General features: G+C 34.2%; 3 protein-coding genes across 3 annotated transcripts in view; 1 reads left to right on the top strand and 2 right to left on the bottom strand.

Moving 5' to 3' along the window:
* LOC111509550 (cyclic AMP response element-binding protein A) overlaps window positions 1-10440 on the bottom strand; it is a 107872-nt gene extending 97432 nt beyond the window's left edge. The window contains exon 1 of the mRNA XM_074176172.1: window positions 9931-10440. Coding sequence (XP_074032273.1) covers window positions 9931-10017 — 87 coding nt within the window. The 5' untranslated portion in view covers window positions 10018-10440. The remainder of the gene's footprint in view (window positions 1-9930) is intronic.
* Window positions 10441-13370: 2930 nt separating this feature from the next.
* Window positions 13371-16507, bottom strand: Sas10 (UTP3 small subunit processome component Sas10). The gene is made up of 9 exons (XM_023168878.2): window positions 16145-16507; window positions 15977-16091; window positions 15497-15790; window positions 15302-15434; window positions 14938-15055; window positions 14716-14884; window positions 14377-14647; window positions 13532-13668; window positions 13371-13478 (listed from the first exon to the last, which is right to left on the bottom strand). The coding sequence occupies exons 1-9, from the start codon at window positions 16159-16161 to the stop codon at window positions 13386-13388; spliced, it is 1347 nt and encodes a 448-aa protein (XP_023024646.2). The 5' UTR covers window positions 16162-16507; the 3' UTR covers window positions 13371-13385.
* Window positions 16508-17487: 980 nt separating this feature from the next.
* On the top strand, window positions 17488-20252 carry Ufsp2 (UFM1 specific peptidase 2). Its single transcript, XM_074176167.1, has 7 exons — window positions 17488-17646; window positions 17700-18048; window positions 18100-18441; window positions 18655-18921; window positions 18997-19146; window positions 19519-19893; window positions 19999-20252. Exons 1-7 carry the CDS (start codon window positions 17608-17610, stop codon window positions 20208-20210), a joined length of 1734 nt encoding a protein of 577 aa, XP_074032268.1. The 5' UTR covers window positions 17488-17607; the 3' UTR covers window positions 20211-20252.
* Window positions 20253-20313: the final 61 nt, after the last annotated feature.

Here is a 20313-nt window from a genome sequence, read left to right as displayed (position 1 = left end):
AATATGCTATATCAGGTTGTTCTTTCATGTTTTTAATGTTAATCTTTATGTTGCTCTACTTTTTATCTTAAATTATATTTTATACTCATCCGATCTGAAAATACTTTTGCTGTGCGTAAGCATATGTAACAAATTTATCATGACTTGCTACAAACATGTAAAGTGTAATGTGGTTGAATAAACTTCTATTCTATTCTATAGATTTAGGTTGTGCATTGTGAAATGCTCCTTAATATAGAGTAATACCCTTTTTCAACGGTATAATCTTCGCCAATCAGTTCCAGGCGAAAACGGCCTTCGTCGACTTATCGAATCTCGATCCAACAACTTTCATGTTGACGAAATCAATAGACCTCCGAATAATTTGTCGCCTTATTCGCATCCACCAATCGAAGAGCACGTGTAAAGATCTATTGCCCGTACTGTAGAAGATATCTCGCCGGAATTTCTAGAACATCTCGCTCCTCTCTTCATTTCTTGTGCGAAGAATGCTCGAGAAATAAAAGTTCGCGTCCACATTCCATTCACTTCCGATAAACCCGTCGAAGACGAGTGCTCATGGTAATTCGAAAAGCAGTAAAAGCAGCCAGCAAGTCCTTTGCTTTCGTGAAAGGAATTCGAATATCACGAAGGTCGTTTACACTGAGGTACTGTTATATATAGGTGCGAAGGAAAGAAGTTCCAGCGCAAAGTTGCTGCCACTCTAAATTTTAATTTCGTACTGATATTCTGATGATTTGAGGCTAGTTCAGGCTAATCGAAATATTTGCATTTTTATTGCGGATAGAAAAATTTTCATCGCATTGTGCGGTCATATTTGTAGGCGTTAATTTAATGCAAATATTTTACATGCCGTTATTATCTCACAATGATAAAAATTCTCAACTCGAAAGTTTGTAGGCGAGTCTGAAAAAATATCAAAATACAATTCAGCAGTCTACCTCAGGGTTCAGTAAAATAAAAAAAAAATCTGTTTAAAATCTGTTTTTCCGTTAATCAGCTGCCGCCCCCATACGAACGACAACTCTCAGAAGTTGAGAAACTTGTGCGAGCTAAGGACTAACGAGGTCTTACCTTTTAACGTGTGATTCCTAACACGAAATCACACGTTAAAATCCTAAACGGTTGTATGAATCTACAAATCAGCAGCAAGTTATACAGACATACGATTTGATCTCCACAAAATTTATTTGAAAAATATATCACGACAGGTTTCGCTAACACAGTGGCTTCATCAACAGTGATTTGAATACTACAAGTTGCTTCTTACGCTAATATTTATACAGTGTGTCCGAAAAGTATGGAATAAATCCGATATTTCCAAAACCAAAGGTCATTTTACAAAAACCTGAAACACGTAAATTTTTAATTTCAATATTCTACATTTTACAACAAAATTTCATATTAATATTAATGTGATGACATCATCGGTAATTTTTTTTAAATGCAACACCCTGTATTTGGTGTCAGTTTTAGATAATCCGTAACGAGCTGATTCCGATTGAAAGATATGCGCTTAGAAAATAATTTTTATTGATATCTAATGAAAGTAGAAATTAATTCAATCATTTTATATTTTTTTCTAATGATTAATTTGACAATGGGAAAGTAATCCCCAGTAATAAATACATGACTTCATTTTAAATATTCGAACTGTACTCCTTGCTGTAGTTGATAGTAACCGTGCTAACAAGTATTTCTTATTAAATTCAAAAAACTAGGCGGCTAGTTTTTTTTGTTGAATTACACTAGTTCGGACTTCCATTGTCTACTATATAAAATTATTTGAAATCCCTGAAACAACTAAAAAAGAACAATTAAAAATGAATAGCTGAAAATAACAATTATATTAAGCAAAATAAACCTGAAATGAAATAATAGTGAAATAAAATAAAAGTAAAATAACACAACTGAATAAATAAAAATAAAGAAATGAAAAAAGAAAAAAAAATAAAAAGTGGAGAGATTCCAAGTCACGTTAGTTCACGACGTTTCGATTGTTAGTATCTACAATCGTCTTCGGGTGATGACTGGACTGATTCCTCCGAGAGATGACTATTTATAGGTCGTTCGAGTACTTTCACTTATCCCCGCTTTCCATTTTCCGCTTCACTGGTTCCGTGGGAGATGACCGTTTGGCGGGAGTTGGCCATTTTTCGCTTGATGATAGGTTTCCATATGTTGTGTATTTCTACGCTGGCTTGGCTGAATACGTTATTGGACAACATGTATGCGGCCTCCTAAACCAATGTTCCTCTCTGTGCAAGATCTCAGCAATGCGACATATTGAATGGCCAGCGAGGTCGCCAGACTTAAATCCGTTGGATTACTTTACGTGGGGCCATCTGAAGAATGTTGTTTATGAAACGAAACCAGCAAATATTCAAGAATCAAAAGAGATAATTCGAACAGAAATAAACAATATTTCTCAAGATACCATAAACAAGGTTCAACAATAATTTATTCAACGTTTAGGTTACTGTCAAATACAGCAAGGACTACAGTTCGAACATTTTAAATAAAGTCATGTATTTATTACTGGATTACTTTCCCATTGTTAAATTGGTTAATAGAAAAGAATAAAAAATATAAAATAATTAATTAATTTCTACTTTTATTAGATATCAATAAAATTTGTTTTCTAAGCGCACATTTTTCAAATTCTGTCCGTTGTTCCAAGTATCATTCCTTTTCGGAATCAGCTAATTATGGATTATCTAAAACTGACACCAAATACAGGGTGTTGCATTTAAAAAAATTACCCATGACGTCATTACATTAATATGGATCACCCTGTACAATGAAATTTTGGTGTAAAATGTAGAATAATTAAATTGAAAATCTACAATTGGGACTCCATATATCAAATCACCTGAATCTCTACAATTCTCATATACCTGAGGTACCTCTTCAATTATGATCACCAGAAGCATATTACTACATAAAAATAGGGTGGACCTGATAAAGTATTATAAACTACCTACAGCAGCTGTGGAAAATCATAATGAAATCACAAAATTTTGTTTTGTTAGCGTTTTGCATTAAAGATGAGCATTTATCATTATTTACTGTTAGAAAACAGAGTAGAGTAAGTATGAAAACCTCTTTCAACATACCCTCTTGCTTACCTGTACATTTGACCTTTGAGCCACTGAAGATACTGATGATGTGCATATATATGATTGAAACAGGTTTCGTCCCAAGTTTTATGATTAATAAATTTGTGGAGATAAACTGATTGTTTCGTCTTTACCACAATAAATTTGCCGTTTTACGACATTTCAAAAATAGAACTTTATTTGGAGAAAAATCTAAAATTTATTCATTATTATCGAGACAAATACGAGTAAAAACACATTGACGCGTGTGACCCGTTTTCTGTAAGGGTTGCCCTGTTATTAGGAGGGTAGTATTACCCGGTATGGTTTTCACAACGAACTGAAAATCGATCAGGGCTTTTTTCCAGGGAATACAGCCGATAACAATATTTCATTTCGATAAAAGGTTATATATACAGAGTCTGTGCTGCACGAAAGTGATAAGAATATCGATTGCGATTACATTGTGGGATGTTTACAATCAGAATGATAATAACTCGTTTGGAATATAGCTTGAAACAATGCAATGACGAAATTGCAATTATTTTTCCTAAAAAATTGAACCATTTCCCGGAAAAATAAACAAAATATCACTGTTACGTAATACTCAAGGGATATCCAGAGAGAGGTATCAAAAGTTGTGCCAGTTTCAATGGCATGCGTTTTTGTAGCTCCATATCTCAATAGACATTCTACTGTGTCCTGATATGTTTTTATTTGTTTAATTATTTACCCTAACAGACCAAATAGGTCCAATTATAAGGATGACCTTATTACTTACAATATAATACAGTTACTGACGGGATCGATTAATAAGTGCGATGATCTTACAAAGACATTGCCACTAGCTGTATAGTCGAAGTAAACGATATTTTGTACTCTTAAAGTTGGCGGCACTCTCAAAGGCCAAAGAACCAATAGATAGGACTTTTCATGATGAGCGTTAATTAGCCGTTTCTGACAAACTATTTCACGGATCAACCTGAAAATTCCACAGTATGCATAAATCAATATGACCTACACGCCTGAAATATTTCAGACGAAGCGGCGTTGTCGCTTCTACTATGAAGTAGCGGCTTCTTTGATTTTTCAAATGGAACACCCCGTATATAATATCATATTATGATTCATTATCACTTTGTCAACAAATTCATATACTATTTCACTATACCTATCTATTACCGTTTAGAAGATATAAATTAATTTCGATATTTTTTTTCCAAACATGAACTTTTATAAATGCTGATAATCTTGAACTCTCTTGCACTAAAACGATCAAATTTGAAATGGAATGGAGTGATACTATGAGGATCTTCACCCCGAGTCATATTTTCATTTGCCTCATACAGGGGCTTCAAAAAATGCAGATACTTTGATCTCATGAAAAAATGAGTGAAACTCAATTTTTTCAAATGGAGCACCCTGTATATTTCAACATTTTTGAGCTCTACATCTAATTTTAGATTAACTTTGTTCAGATAATAATATTTCTATTTTGAACCGTTTTCGAGATAAACTGTTTCAAACGGAAACTGACATGGTTTTCTTGCTTGTTTTTTTGAATTCATCACTTATTTTGGATATTCAACATTTTTTTATACTTAGTAATATTTCTTTTTGATCCAGTTTTTTAACTGTCTCAGATCAGTTAATTCGAAATTGGTATGTACCTACCTCAGAAAAAGTTACAATTTGTATACATTGAGGTATTGGTCTCTAACGTACAACAGTACACATTAATATTTTTTAATAGTGTGCTTTGGAAAAATAAATAAATAGTCTGACGTTAAATAATTATTTAACGTCAGACTTTCGTCGGTGGTTTTGACTGATTGTGATAGCTACCAATTATAATAGAATAATATCAAGATTAGGTTACAGTAATGAAGATTTCTTGAATTTATTAATAATTTATTGTGAGTGCAATAGAATTGCAAGTAGAACATGCCGAGTATTTCATGAAAGATATCCACAACTTCCGAAGCCGAATAATAATGTGATAAATCGACTAGTAAAAAACTGTAGGTTGAATGGAACCTTATTCCGTCCAAAAATCATTGGTAAGAAGACTAAAGTGGATGATGATGACAATGGTATTAGAGTTTTGGGATACTTTCATGCATTTCCAAATGCTTCTCTGCACGAGGCTGAAAGGGAGATAGGTATACCCTACGTGACAATTTGTCGAATTCTTAATAAGCATAAATGGCATCCCTATAAGTTCTACTGTGTCCAACATTTGAAAGACACTGATTTACCTCGTAGAGTGGAATTCTTTGAATGGTTACTTGTCAAGACTCGAGAGGATGAACATTTCCTTGACAATATCATATGGACAGATGAGGCCAAGTTCACAAAAAATGGAGTTTTCAATAGACACAACAGTTATTATTGGGCGCCAGAAAATCCCCATGTTGTCCGCCAAAGGGGTTTTCAAGAAAGATGGCAATTCAATGTATTTTGTGCCATAAAGAATGAGTCAATTTTTTATATCGAGTTTTATGATGATAATTTGAATGCATCAAAATTTGAAGATTTACTGAGGAATGGAATTCAAATGATTTTAAATAATAGACCAGGAAGAGAACGTGTATGGTACCAAATGGATGGTGCTCCACCCCATAATTCTCATTCAGTCAGCGAAGCTTTAACCGAAATCTTCGAAGACAGATGGATTGGTAATAATAGACCTTTTTGTTGGCCTCCTAGAACACCAGATGACAATCCATTAGATTATTTCATGTGGGGTTTCATTGAAAATATGGTTTACTCTACTCCAATAACAACAATGGAAGATATGAAATCGAGAGTTACAACTGCTTTCAATAGTTTGACCCCAGACTTGATCAGAAGCGCTACACATGACAATCTTTTGAAGAGATCACATGTTTTTTTAAGTATTGCTGGAGATGTGTTTGAACATATTCTGAAATACACTGACGATTAAATTAACTCATTAATTTAGGGGTTTATTATTTTCAGTTCGTGTTTCAGCGTTAATAAAACTATTGTTTGAAGAGAAGTTTCATTCGATGGTTGAGGAGTATTTTAATAATTATCTTTTCATTGTATTATCTGTGACTATTTGAGAAACATCAAACGAAATCTGTTTTACAAAAATGAGTGATGAACAAGGAAACCATGTCAATTTTCGTTTGAAATAGTTTATCTTGAAAACGGTTCAAAATAGAAATAGTATTATATGAACAAAGTTAATAAAAACAAACCTTATGAACGCAAGACGCGATGTGATACAGGATTACCAAACTAGGATTTAGATTTGAAATAATAAATAAACGTCACGCAGTTATGGAAAGCATAAGAAAAGTGTAGTTACGTAACGAATACTTAGAACAAATAACTAAATAAAGACAAGAACAACAGCAAATTTTCTATTTGGACGAAACTTGGCATGACACTCACGACATAGCTACGAAAAGATGGACTGATGGTTCGATAATGTGTACGCCTAACATGCCTGCAAACAAAGGATCGCGACTAATCATTGTGCTTTGCGGATGAAGTGAAGGATGGGTTCCGAATTCTTCGAAATTATGTGGAAAAAACTTGAGGACTGCAATGTTGACTATCATAAGAATATGGAGGCTAATATTTTCGAAGAATGGTTTGAAAATACATTGATCCCAAATTTGGATTTGAATAGTTCTTGACAACGCTTCCTATCATTCGCGACAGCTCATCAAAGTACCGAATAAAAGTTCAAGGAATGATGAAATACAAAGTTTTTTAATGGATAACTATTTGTATTTTGAAGATTACTATACTTATCAAAAACCAACTATTTGAAGTTTTACAGACAAAAATATTTAAAAAGTGTATGCCCTTGAGAGTATTGCTGAAAAGTATGGAACACTATACTCTATGTTTGTGTTTTCAATCCCATCGAGTTGATTTTGGGAAAATTGAAACAAAGCATCAGGAGTAAAAATTATTTTCCAAAATTTAGATATAAACTAAAATGTATTTGATCTTGTCCTTGGTAGAACGTGAAAATTAACTAACGATAATAAATGAGATGAGTTAAGTCTATTATTACGAAGCCGGTAAAGAAATGATATTACACATATTTTGCGCCGAAAACCCCGGTGGTATTAAAAAAGACCAGCCACTCCGTATTCTTCAACAAAATTCCCAAAAGCTCATTCCACAGTCTGGTACAAAACTCGTTTTATATTCGAGTATATAAAATGGCGCAAATCAAGAGAAATGCTTGTACAATGATGCAAAAATGCAGTCCTATCTATGAAATCGAGGTCAACCTGTAGACGAACTCTACTATCCATGAGAAAGGTAGCTAGGCTCGGTTCACACTACAAGATTGGGTCTGGATTGATATTAAGCGCTCGCAGTAAAATGTGTAGATGGCCCAAAATTTTAGTTTTCAATTCTGCTCATTTCAAACATGGTGTAACACCTGTAGCCGGATTATATACTACCAAGTGGAAAACTTACAAAGTGTTATCAAAAATGTTTTTGATCGGTTGCAGAATTGCAAAAATTTAAGATTTTTTGGAAAATTAAAAATAACTACCTGATTTTTTCGATTGAATCGTGATATAGTGGAGTTCAAAAGCAGGCCCTCATTTTCATTATTCTTTTCCTTTCGCTCAAAAATATTTGTTGTCTAGATTTATGGTTTTTCTGTATAAGTATTAAAATTGAGAGAGAAAAGTTCTGGATTTCTACTTAAATGAGTTAAATCTACGAATGAGTTGAATCTACTCATGTCATGAGTAGATTCAACTCATTGCTATATGCTTTATTGCGTAGCAATCCTGTGAATGATATCTGATTCAATTCTACAACGAATGTTTAGAGTCAGTTTAATTTATGAATATTTACGTTGGACTGATGAGGATTAGTTATATTTTTACACTTAAATAATGTATGTGAACTCTCAGCTTTAAATAAACTCTATTCCTTTCATTTGAATTTCTTGATGAGTTATTTCAGTTATTTGCTTCGGCGACTTGTGTTTACAGCAATTTATAATTTGATTAAAGAAACGATCAAAGTTTGAAAAATCAATGTATTCAAATCTTGAGGTGAATCATAATTCAAATCATTTGATTCGAATCGCAGCAACGCTGTTAAGCTGACAGAACGACTTTGAACTTCAATATTTCATTTCAGGCTATGATTTTAATGAAGGAACCTAAAATGAGCATGAAATTATTTTCCAGATTTCCAAATGGTTCTGCCAGCTCAACGATAAAGCCAGCAGAATCCACAGATTTGAAAAAATACAACACAAAAATCGGCGACAGGGAAAAATTAGCCTAAAAATTACTGTGAATTATGGCTCTAAAATAAGAATATGAAATTTCGAGTTGGTCCTGGAAAGATTAAAATTCTGTATCCTAGCTGGTCAATATATATATTTAAAATAATGTTAATTATTTACTCATACATTTAGATAAAAGACAATTTATGAAAAGGTGTAAAAGGATGAAATGATGTAACTGGCTGTTTCCTCGAATACCTAACAATCATATCTTATCAAAACCGACATTGATAAAATAAATTAAAAGTATATTTTTCGGCCTTATTTGTAAACCTCGATTGTTGATAATGAAATAATTTAAACAAAATAGTTAATAAGGCTTTTGCGGCCGAAATTTTTAGTGTCAGGGTTTGAAGGCTGTGGATTTTTGGAATTTCCTAGTAGAATAACTTTCTACTATCAAAAATGGAACACATCATTTTCTTATGATAAATATTGTTCACTTGCGGAAACTAATAAATCGCAACACGTTCGATTTTATTGAAGACCGGACATCGTACGCGACTAGCCTAAAGGTCAATTATTTGGCGGATGCACCGGGAAGAATAAGTCATGGGGTTCAATTCCACAAATCTAAAGCCAGCCTGAATACCTGATCTCATCTCTCAAGATTTTATCTCAAATAATAAGTACTCTTGTTCGTTACATTTGTACTTTCAATCATTTATTTCTCTCTAAATTCGGTACAAAATTTGAAAACGTCATAAAATTTGACATTTTAGATTCTCAAAAAACTACTTTAAAAACAAATTTATTCCACTTTATCTACTTTGTACCTAGAAAATCAACAAATATGCAATACGCTTATTAATTTTACCAGAAATATACAGCAAACCTAAACAGTTCCACAAGTTTGAATAAAGTGAATTTTAGTGAAAATTTTTGATATTTTGAAAATAACAGTACTTTATCCCGGTATAAAATTTACATCTTTTGACGTTACTGTATCTCAAAATTGCCTTAATGAGTTAGCTATTTGGCCGTTGAAGATAAAGTGAAATAAGTTACTGGCGACTTTGGAGTAAAGAAAGTTCAGTAGAGAATGTTTCAATTCAGAGTTAGACTTTCTCTATTATCGAGTGTTTTAATTTTATTTGTTGATCATAAAAGTAGGTAGGTACCCATATTTGAATCATCTCTGCTAGTTTTAATTCGCGAATCAATTTTCGTTAGCATTGAAAAATATACCAAATCTTTCATTTCCAATAACGAAATAATTTTACGTGAATCTGTAGGTACTGCTGTCATTATGGTCCTACGCTATAGTTTTTCCATTAGAGATCATTTTCCTGGTTTTTATTTTACTTGGCACGGCATTTTTGGGGTTTCCCAGAGCGGCAAAAAAGCTAGGTCCGGCCCTGCATGCGTCGAACACACTTGTAAAAGTTGAAAAAAAAAGTTATTCAACTTGCGGTCAACAAAACAATTTCAAGTTTTCGAATATTATTTTCTGGAATGGGGATCCGCAAAACCAGTCTAAATTTCTTGAGTATACAAACATTTGAATACATTAACAAGTCTACTAACCGGATCCAAATCAGATTCCCACAACTCTTTCAATTCATCCGCTCCTCCTATATCGAAAAAAGACTTATCCACAGCAAAAGTTTCCATAGTAGTGCAGAAGCAAAATCCTGTCAGGCAGCAAAGACGTTTAGAAAGTTCCTCACGATAGAATGCACTTCACAAGTCACTGGCTTCCAGTTTAATTACAAATAAAAAATAATACCGTATGGGCCAGTGGCTTTACGATTCGAAAACATCACAAAACGGCGAAAACAGAATCAATCACACCCCTTTTTGGCTGTTCGTTTGTCAACACCGTTCCGACACTTCGATTCAAAACAACGTGAGGATGAGCAGACAGGTTGATTTTTACCGGCAACAGGTTGAGGGATCGATTTGGTGGAAATGCCCGCCTCGACTATACACGCCACTTGACGAACTTTATCAAAGTGAGCGGTGAATGGATGCGGTCACGGTTCACGGTACGCTGCAGTGACGGGATGGGATCAGTCAGTAGACTCAAGAATGCTGTCGGCAAATCGAAGCGGCCGGCGCGCTCGATTCAAGACGTTCACCAATAATATTTTGAATCTTGGCAAGAATCGCAGGGCACATGCGCACGTGGAGAAATATTTCAGCAATGTACAGGGGGCAAGTTTGGTGTTGAGGGTGATTATAGTATTTTTCTATAACTATTGAAAAAAAGCCTCAACTATGTGACCTTTCCTTGATATTTAACAAAATTCATATTTAACTGCTACTTTCGAAGCCAATAGGCATGATTACAGATTTTGAAAACTGTTCTCAATGTTGGAAAGTATATTATAATTACAACGTATAGGTATCATATTTCCGCAAATAATAACAGTTTAGTATACAATAAATACACTTTATAAGTTTGAAATTCGCACCAAAACACTTCAAAGTGCCATGGCGTCGCTTGTGACGTCACGTTCGAGTAGACTACAAAGCTCTTCCATTAATTATGTGAGAACTATTCTGCAATATGAATTCGAAAGAGTATCAGTGGTGTGCAGTTCCTCAGGGTACTTATACATCAATAAAAACTCCGAGACCCGTTGGCACAAGTGTATTTTTTCTGAGGGGAACTACTTTAAAGGGGATAAAATAGAAATTGATAAATAGAGAATAACTTGTGAAAAATGAAAATTCATTTAATTTTTTTAACATACCGCTTTCATTTTATGTATATCTTCTATTTGAATTACAATGTATCCCAATATACAATTATTTTTGTTATACTCTATTACGTGTGACTTGAGCAAGGCCTTCGACTGTGTTTCTCACAAAGTACTATTAGACAAACTACAATTTTACAGTATACACGGTACTGCATGGAAATTATTCGAATCGAACTTGAATGGTAGGAGACAAACTGTTTCTATACACAACAGCTATTCTGAAATCGAAAACATTCATTTTGGGATCCCTCAAGGTTCTATCCTTGGCCCACTTTTATTCATTGTCTATATCAATGACAAAGTAGTCCCCTTCAGATATAATACACTCAAAGCAGTTCTGATTTGCACTTTTTGGAATGTTCTTGAGCTCTTTAGGAGATTCGGCTTTTATCTAGTCAATTGTCGCAAAACGCCGCAAGGGGCAAATCTGGTGGCTGAGGCATGATTACGGAGTTGTTTCTGGCACAAAAAATTCGAATAAGCAATGACGAGGGAGCAGGTGTATTATCGCATAACTTCAAGTCAATAAAAATATTTTTTGACAGTCAAGCGGTGTTGGAAGCTCTTGGCTCCTGCCGAGCTACGTCTAAATTGGTAGCAAATTGCCAAAAAACGACTTTTTTCGGTAGGAAGACTTAACAGATTGTCTCTGGTCTGGATACTTCAGGCAGCTTGATTGGACCAGAACCTGTGTCATTGGCATAGCTTTAGGTTTTGCCAAACAAAGATTGAACGCCTGGATGGCAAGAAGATTTATGGACTTCTGGCTGAATCTTCCCGGATTGGCTCACTCCAAGTCGTTTATTCACCCTCCGAAGCTTGATACCAAACAGTCGTTGGGCTACAGAAGGGATGGACTACGATGTCTAACAGGCTTTCTTACAGGTCACTGTCATTTGAATCATCATTTACACAGACTCGGACAGTCGGAAGACAGTGTGTGTTGCCTCTATTTGGAAAATGAAGAAACCATCTGACCTGAAAGACCACTCACCATACAAACTAATCGGCTTCGTTAAGAAGCTGGGTTTATTTAGTCGAGTGTGAATAAGTGTGGGCCACAACAAACCCTTGCGGGTTGCGGTAGAATAGACCCACCCATTTGGACCTAACCTAACCTTATTGACCGAACGACCATGGGGCAAGAACTCCTGAGGCCTTGCGCCGCGATAATCGAAGAAAACAATGAGCAAAACCTTGACATTTGATCGGACTTAGCGTGCCTTCTTTGGTCTTGGCTCTACTGGACTTTTCCATTGCGACGATTGGACTTTGGTTTCCATATCATAACCATAAACCCATGATTCGTCATCAATTATGACCCTTTTTAGCAAATCTGAATCGCCGTTGACATCATTCAACGGTTTTTTTGGTGCCCCTAACAATATGTCAAGTATTTTGAGCACCTAATTCCATTCTTTACATGAAATTTGATGCAAATTCTTTGATCCGAACACTTCTTTTATGTCTCTCACCAACCAATTAAACAGCTGAAACTGTGAACATATATTCGAGACGAGTGTACCAACATGAAAAATATAAATATATATACAATACTGTATAATTTTCGGTGTTAACAAAAAATGAAAATAACTTTGCACCAAAAACTTTAAAAATCAATTTACTCTTTAAAAAAATTGAACGTGGTTAATACCATAGTTGTGTAATTCTTAATATTACAGGCTTTCAAAATAAACCGTCTTATACAGGATGCTGTCTATTTATCGATTTAGCAATTTTTTTTCAGAGTCACCATTAAAAAAAATGGGTAGAAAACTAGTCATTACTTCAAATCTAGATGTATTTTTCAATGCTGAACAACTTTTTCAAATAACATTTCCCGAGATTTTTCAAAATAAGAGTACTTTACTCTTGTCTCAAAATAAAATATTTGAAGGCTCCTCGTATATTACGTGTGATTTACTGTATTTTGTTGATGCATGTTTAGTTTTAGGTGATGCACAAACTTTTATCAAGAATAACATTTTGTTGAAAAACCCTCAATAAATAAATTTCCCATATGGTGCATACTTTGGGGAGGACACTGTATAACCTCGCCACCGAGGTTCAAGGGACCATGATCTTCTCAACAATTATCCTGTTCAGAAAAAACAGGTTTATTTATTCAAGATTGACTCTTCCCAAAGAAGTATCATATAGTTTCTCAATTTTGGTTTTACTGAAAATGGAGTCACTAAAATTTTCTTGGGAACTCTTGATTTTCTAGAAAACTTAAAAAAAAGGGTAGAACAGAAACAATTTTTCAAATTAACATTATGTTTTAATTTTGATGCTCCTAGAAACGGAAGCTTTGATACCAGATATTTCCCCACTGTATCTATGCAACTCTTTCCTTGGCTCCCGGACCTGAAATAACAAAATGTAGTAAATTCAAAAATTTCACCTAAAATAGTACTCACAGCTCCTTTTCTTTGAATAACAGCTTTCCTGTACTTGAGTTTGTGTTTGACCCTAGGGTTCCTTTGCTCCTTCTTCCTGTGTGGGGTGAGACCTTTATTTTTAGACATCTTGTAGGTGATAGCTCTCTTTCCAACTTCTGAAAAAAATTCAACAATCGAAATTTGTTAATAATTCAATTTCAAAATGATGGGGTGAATATTTGTAATAATAGACTAACTTAGAACAGTAGAGACCAGTAGATAATTTTGAATATATTCAAAGCCCTAAGTAATTATCAACAAAGATGTTTTTTAACATCATGTTCTCCCAGATTTCCTTGACTTAAATATATAAGGGTGGTTCTAGAAGTACCCGACCTGACCTAGAGATGGCGGTAGTTGTACGAAAAATATCACTGTATTAGAAAGAACACAATCTTTAAAGCATATGTTTCAAGTGTGAAGATGCTGCGTTGTTTAGTATTTGTTTGTCAGCCATCAATAGCGAACGTATTCGGTGAATCTGTGAAAATGGTGAAAATTGGTAATCGTTTTATTAGAAAGGCTTCAGTCCAATCAATTAAAAGCTGAACTGGATTATACTCTTTTGCTCCTTCGTTTACAACAGCAAAATATTGGGTAGCAGAGTTCAAACGAGGCAATACAAGCTGCCAAGATGAGCATCGCAGTTGTCGAACAAATCAGGTGACGAATCCAGAAACGGTGAATAAAATCCATAAAGAGGTACTGAATGATAGTCGACTGAAAGTGTGAGGGATAGCAGACTTAGTAGGAATTTCAAAAAGTGCGGTACATCGTATATTATCTGAAAATTTGGACATTGAAGAGATTTATGAGATACATACCATTCGTTTCTTCCGTCTCTTCAGGATTCTCTTCATCAACCTTCTCTGCATCATCTTCAGACGAATCTGCAATGTTGCCAGGTTCCATATCCTTCAACGCTGCTTCTTTATCCTCAGAGATGTTTTCGTCTACTTTCATCTTCTTTGATGGAGGTTCATCAATACTTACTTGTTTCTTATTTTTCTTCGCTTTTTCTGTCTTATTTTTCAAAGAAGAGAGGAGTTTTAAAGTTTTCTTCTTCTTCTCGGGATTGTTGTTAGTTAACTCTTCCTAAGATTGATAGTAAATGATAAATTATTTAGTATTCTTCCATAAAGCTGATGAATGCTAAAACTTACTTCCTTCAACAATAGTTCAATCTGAGGCTTGATGATTTCTTCAAAAACTGGTTCAAGCTGCAAGAGGAGCTGTCGATATTGGAAAAGACGTTTGATCACAGGATGGTTTTGGATGTTGCTTGCTTTTGTAGATTTCAAAAGGAGGTACATGTAAATATTTGTACAATAACTGGAAAAATTAAAATGTTGAAAAAATGCATGACAGCCAATGAACTTACTTACTTCAAAATCAGTTCATACTGTGTTTGCACAAAGTCAACGGCTTCACAATTTGGAATTTTGCCTTTTTTATATTTCTGCAAAACTGGGCGCAAAAAATCTCTAGCAATTACGATTTTACCTGAAAATAATAGTATTTGTAGAGACAGTTCAAATCTAGTAAAAATAAAATAGTAAGTAGGGTAAAAGTGTGGTATATTCTCACTTATTCACATTCTGACAACTTTTTCACACTGAAAGTAAAAATTTGATGTATGAATCAACTCATTAGCAGTTAAGAGCTGTACTTTAAGACATTATAGTTTAGATGGTATATAATTCAACATTGATATTTAAAACTCCATTATAAAAATGTAAGGTAACTAACCTTGGAAATCTTCAACCAGACTGAAGAACTCTGGAGACTCTTTCTCAAGAATTTGTAACTTTTGTCTCTTAGACAGCTTTGATAAATCCGTTTTGACAACTTCTTCACCAGGTTTTGCATCTTCTTCTGATTTCTGAAAACGTCATCAATATAATAATCAAATCATTTACTTATAATTTCGGAATCACTATTTACCTTAGCAAATAATTCCACACCAAAATCGTCATCGTCTAACTGTTGAGCAAGTTGCTTTTGAATATTTCTAGCTTCCTCCTCTTCCAGTTCTGCCAAATGGGCATCTTTTCCTTGAAAACCTCCATAATCGGCATCGACATAATCCGTCTTATAGAATTTCTTCTTGTCTTTTCCCCAAGCTCGAATATCTGGTAAGTCATCATCTTCATCTTGACCTTCTACGTCGCTTAAGGCTAGATCACTTTTATTGTCATCTGAATCTGTTTCGTCTGATCCGACCCCAAGAACTTCATTCTGAAAAGTTAATTAATGTTTTATTCAACAAAGTTGTCGGCGACGTTATCAGTATGAAGTATCTGAAGACACTCCACATTTAATGTATTAATTAGAAGTCCGACAACTTTAAACCGACAGTTTATGAGTAGCCAAAGGGTTGATAGAAATCGCTGAAACTTAAAACTTCAATCTGCGAATTCTTACCTCGTCATCTGAGTATTCCTGTACTCCACTATTTCTAAAATTACTCAACAGCTGTCTTTCATTCTCGTCATATTCCTCATCCGAATCAGATCCACTAAAATCTTCATCTAATGACCTAAATATGCAAAAATGTATTTTACAGGAGAAGCACGTTCATATTCTGTTTACCTTTCACGTGATGTCATGTTATTAAACTTTGGATTTGGAAAAAAACGCTAGCACAATGGAATTAAATGATAACTGATTCACAAACTCCTTTCTCTGAAACTATTTAACTATCACTACAACTTTAATAAAAATTCAACTTCAAAAAGTTGATTCCAGTTAGGTTAGTAAATTCTTCTTCTTCTTGTCACTACCATTGCCACCACAGAATTCCCACAATGGTAATTCTTCTCTCTATTTGAACGACTGTATTTGCCACAATAATCGGTCCTTCTTTCTCACCATTTCATTACCTCATTTAGAAGTGTTTTACAAAAATCAACTATCCTAGATCCTTTAAAAAAAGTGTGACAACTCTGAAGAGTTACCAATCGAAATTATCAAATTTCTGAATTTCACAATCAGTGAATATTGAAATGCCACCTCACGTTCACAAAGCGAGAGCCGAATTTTTGACTTCAACAGCAAGTCATGAGTGATCTGGTAAATGCGATTTTACTAACTATAAAAAACAGTTGTCAAAATTGTCAAATGAAAACAAAGAAAATTGTGTTTTAAATATGTCAATAGGTTATGAGTGCCAATCGAGAAAAATTCATTGTTGGACAAATCAGATGTAACAGAGTCCGATAGCTCAAGCCAAAATCTTTCTTTCTTAAAAAATTGATCTCTTCTAAAAATATAGCCCTTCAATTAGAATTAAAAGATATGATCTGAACATAACTGGTTTAGATAAGGTGAAAGTCTATTGACTATACTGTACTAATAACAGCAATTTGCTGACCAATTCATTCCAAACAGTCAAATGTTACAAAAAAATATTCATATTCTTCATTTCTTACGTCCAACTAAATAGTGAAAGTGTTACGGTGTACTGAAACTAAAATCAAACATTTGAAATTTTTGAAAATGGTGTCAATTAAATTTCTGACAAGATATTCTGTAGATGATTTCAATTCAAAATATAATTATTGTTGTAATCCCCGAGTTCTGCAGCGTCACTCTGCGGCACAGTCTTCTCATCATTCGCCAAGGACACAGAATACAGAGGTATTCCGTGCCAAGGATATCTAGCCAAAGAGTGTACCAACTACCTGGTGTATTCTTTGTAAGATGTCATTATAACAATCTTACTCGGTGACCGATGACGGTTGTGTTTATGAATACAATTTGAATACAGATATGTAGTCAAAAACTTTTGCTTCATATATGTTTTATTATGTCAAACACTGATGATATCAAACCACAAAACTCTCTTCTCTTTTTTTATCGTCTTTGCTTCTCTTCGGCGCGGTAGACCACCAAACCACAAAACTCATATTGATAGACCGACACAAATGACCTTTACGGTGCCTTTACAAACGAACGAACGTGTCATTCGTCATCAATGGATATGAAATAGACATTGACATTTTTTTGAAAAACATATGTTTGGGGTTCATTAAAACTTTCAGGTTTCAGGCAAAATGAAACCCTCAATAAAAGTAGCAGAAAAACTACCCGAGGTAGGTATCTTTCAAGACTCAACAATCAGACAACTTTCTAATAAACCTTTCAGAGAATTTCTAAAATTAAGGAACAGTGTACTGGAAAATTATTTGGAATATTTCAAGAAAATAGCATTTACATAATTTCTTTGATATCAGACATCGAAAATGGACCCAATTTGGAAGAATCCCTTCCAGCTGATTTGCGATTCTGTGGACTTTTTCATTCTTGTCTTGAGCCAGTGAATCAGATGAACCCCAAAGAAAATGTTGATAAGCACAGTGTTTTGATTTCATATGAATTCAAAACTGGCACCATGAAAGTCAGTGTTGAAGAAAACGGAAATTTTGTAGAAGCTAATTACGATATTGTTAATGAACAAGACATAAGCAACTTATTTGTAACTATTCGAATAAATGGTAAAATCTCAAATAATTTTGTCAAGTAGATAAAGTAAGTTTTTTCTTTAGGTAACATTCCATTGAAATCCGAAGCAACCCAAACATCTATACAGGAATCTTTTCAGAAAATATATAAATCATTATCACTTGGAGCAATTGCCTTTAGGTTTTCAAAGTCTGATATCTTTCTACTGGATCCTCAATCTGACAACAATATAATTGGAATTGATGGAGATATTGATATTGGTGAAGTTTGTAAAGATTCCAATTCTTTCAATGAAGAATCAAGCAGAAAGAGAAAGATTTCAAAATCTACAATAAGAATACTTGAAATGGATATATTGAGACCAGTTACAAAAAGTCAAAATGGTTTGATTAAAGAGCATGCACCTTTATGTGTTTTGGATAAAAGTAAGATGAGACTGAAACTTTTATGTGATGATAAATATTTGTTTTAATGAATCACAATAATTTTTGAAAGATTTTCAATTAGTATTGATATTTTTGTTCACTGACTGGTAAATATTTTACCCCTAATGAAATTTTTCCAACATGAAAGAAGTGGTAGTCGAATACCAGTTGGTCTTAAATCTCAATAATATAAATTGATTTGAATTCTTTCAGTTCAACAGGAGGTAGTTGATATGACAATTAGAGTAGACTCTATAGCGATGATTCCTACCGAAACAAAACTGTCTAACCTGTATGATATATTATTGAAAAGCGTTGAAAAGTATCTACAGTTATTTCAAACGAAACTATGCAGAGAACTTCTCAGTTCGAATAAGAAAAGTAGGAGCTTAGCTGTTGAAACTTATCATTTCCTGCCTCCAGAATGTGGGTACTTCCTCACGATTTTGTATCCGAAAAATGAGACGGAGGCATCTTTACGTAAGTTGAAAACTTAACATTAAACTTTGGTTCTAATTGAAATTGATTGTCTCAACTAATTTCTGTTTTTTACAGAGGCGTATCGTCATCTTCTTCATAGGCAGTTGCTGTTAGATTTTGTTTCACCAGCATTCCGCAGAGCAAATAAATACGGTTTCAACACTGACAGTGGCAACAATGGTCCCTTGATAAATCCTCACGAAGGAATTAAGCCTACCGACAATGGTAATTTTTTGTTTAGGAAACATTCTATTGAAGAACTTATAGATACTTCAAAATTCCTTTCATGAACCTTACCTTGAACAATTTATGAATAGTTTCGTCAATATTATGCAAGGCATTGATCAAATTTACAAGAAACTTGAATATTTTTTTTGAAAATTCTGTTAATTTTTATTTTTTTAAATACATTTAGAGGCTGCAAAAAGGACCCTGTAGATTTTGCTTAGTCACAATTAACATTTTGTTTGTGCAAGAACTGTGTTGTGTTGGCCATGCTAACACATTGTTGTGCATATGTTTTGTGTGTGATTAAATGCCATTATCTGGCTCGAAGGACCAAATGTTTTGATAAAACGGTGGACTTTCATTTTTCAGGAGGAACAGTGGCTCTTGTGAAAGGAAAATACGAATACTATCACTACTGCCAAAAAGGGATGGATGACGACGGTTGGGGATGTGCCTATAGATCCTTACAGACGCTAGCTTCATGGTTCAAGCTGCAGGGGTATGTCGATAGAGAAGTACCATCTTTTTCAGAAATACAAAAGTGTCTGGTGGACATTAAGGATAAACCTGCTAGTTTCCTCGGATCAAGGCTTTGGATAGGTTCAACAGAAGTGAATTTCGTCCTCAACACACTGTTTGGAATCGAAAACAAGATTTTATATGTCAGTTCTGGAGCAGAGATGGCATCAAAAGGACCAGAGCTCTTGAATCATTTCCAGAATCATGGATCACCCATAATGATAGGCGAGTAGAGTTCAAGATTTGGGCTTCATGAGATCCGGAAACCTGGATACAAAATAATCAATTTTTGAATCAGAGAACTTTGGTCATGTCTGATATTTTTTTTAGGTGGTGGTGTGCTGGCACACACAATTTTAGGTGTGGATTATAACCAACAAACTGGAAATTTAGGTTTCCTAATACTGGACCCCCATTATACTGGCAGTGAAGATCTTCATGTAATTCAAAATAAAGGTTGGTGTGGATGGAAAACTGTGGACTTCTGGAACAAAACCTCTTATTATAATATGTGTTTACCACAAGTCCCGAGAGAGATTTGAGGAGTTTTTTGCTCATTTTAATATATTTTATTCAAAAATTCACTCGGGTGTTTTCTTTTGCGATATCAACAAGCAGTGGGGTATAAACAAGAATAAATATGAG

The sequence above is a fragment of the Leptinotarsa decemlineata genome, unplaced genomic scaffold, assembly GCF_025532065.1.
Source record: "Leptinotarsa decemlineata unplaced genomic scaffold, Ldec_3_MD MMD2_tig00001621_RagTag_RagTag, whole genome shotgun sequence".
In the NCBI taxonomy this organism is placed as follows: domain Eukaryota; kingdom Metazoa; phylum Arthropoda; class Insecta; order Coleoptera; family Chrysomelidae; genus Leptinotarsa; species Leptinotarsa decemlineata.
The sequence above is the reverse complement of the archived record's forward strand: the minus strand, read 5'-3'. Positions and strand labels throughout refer to the sequence as shown.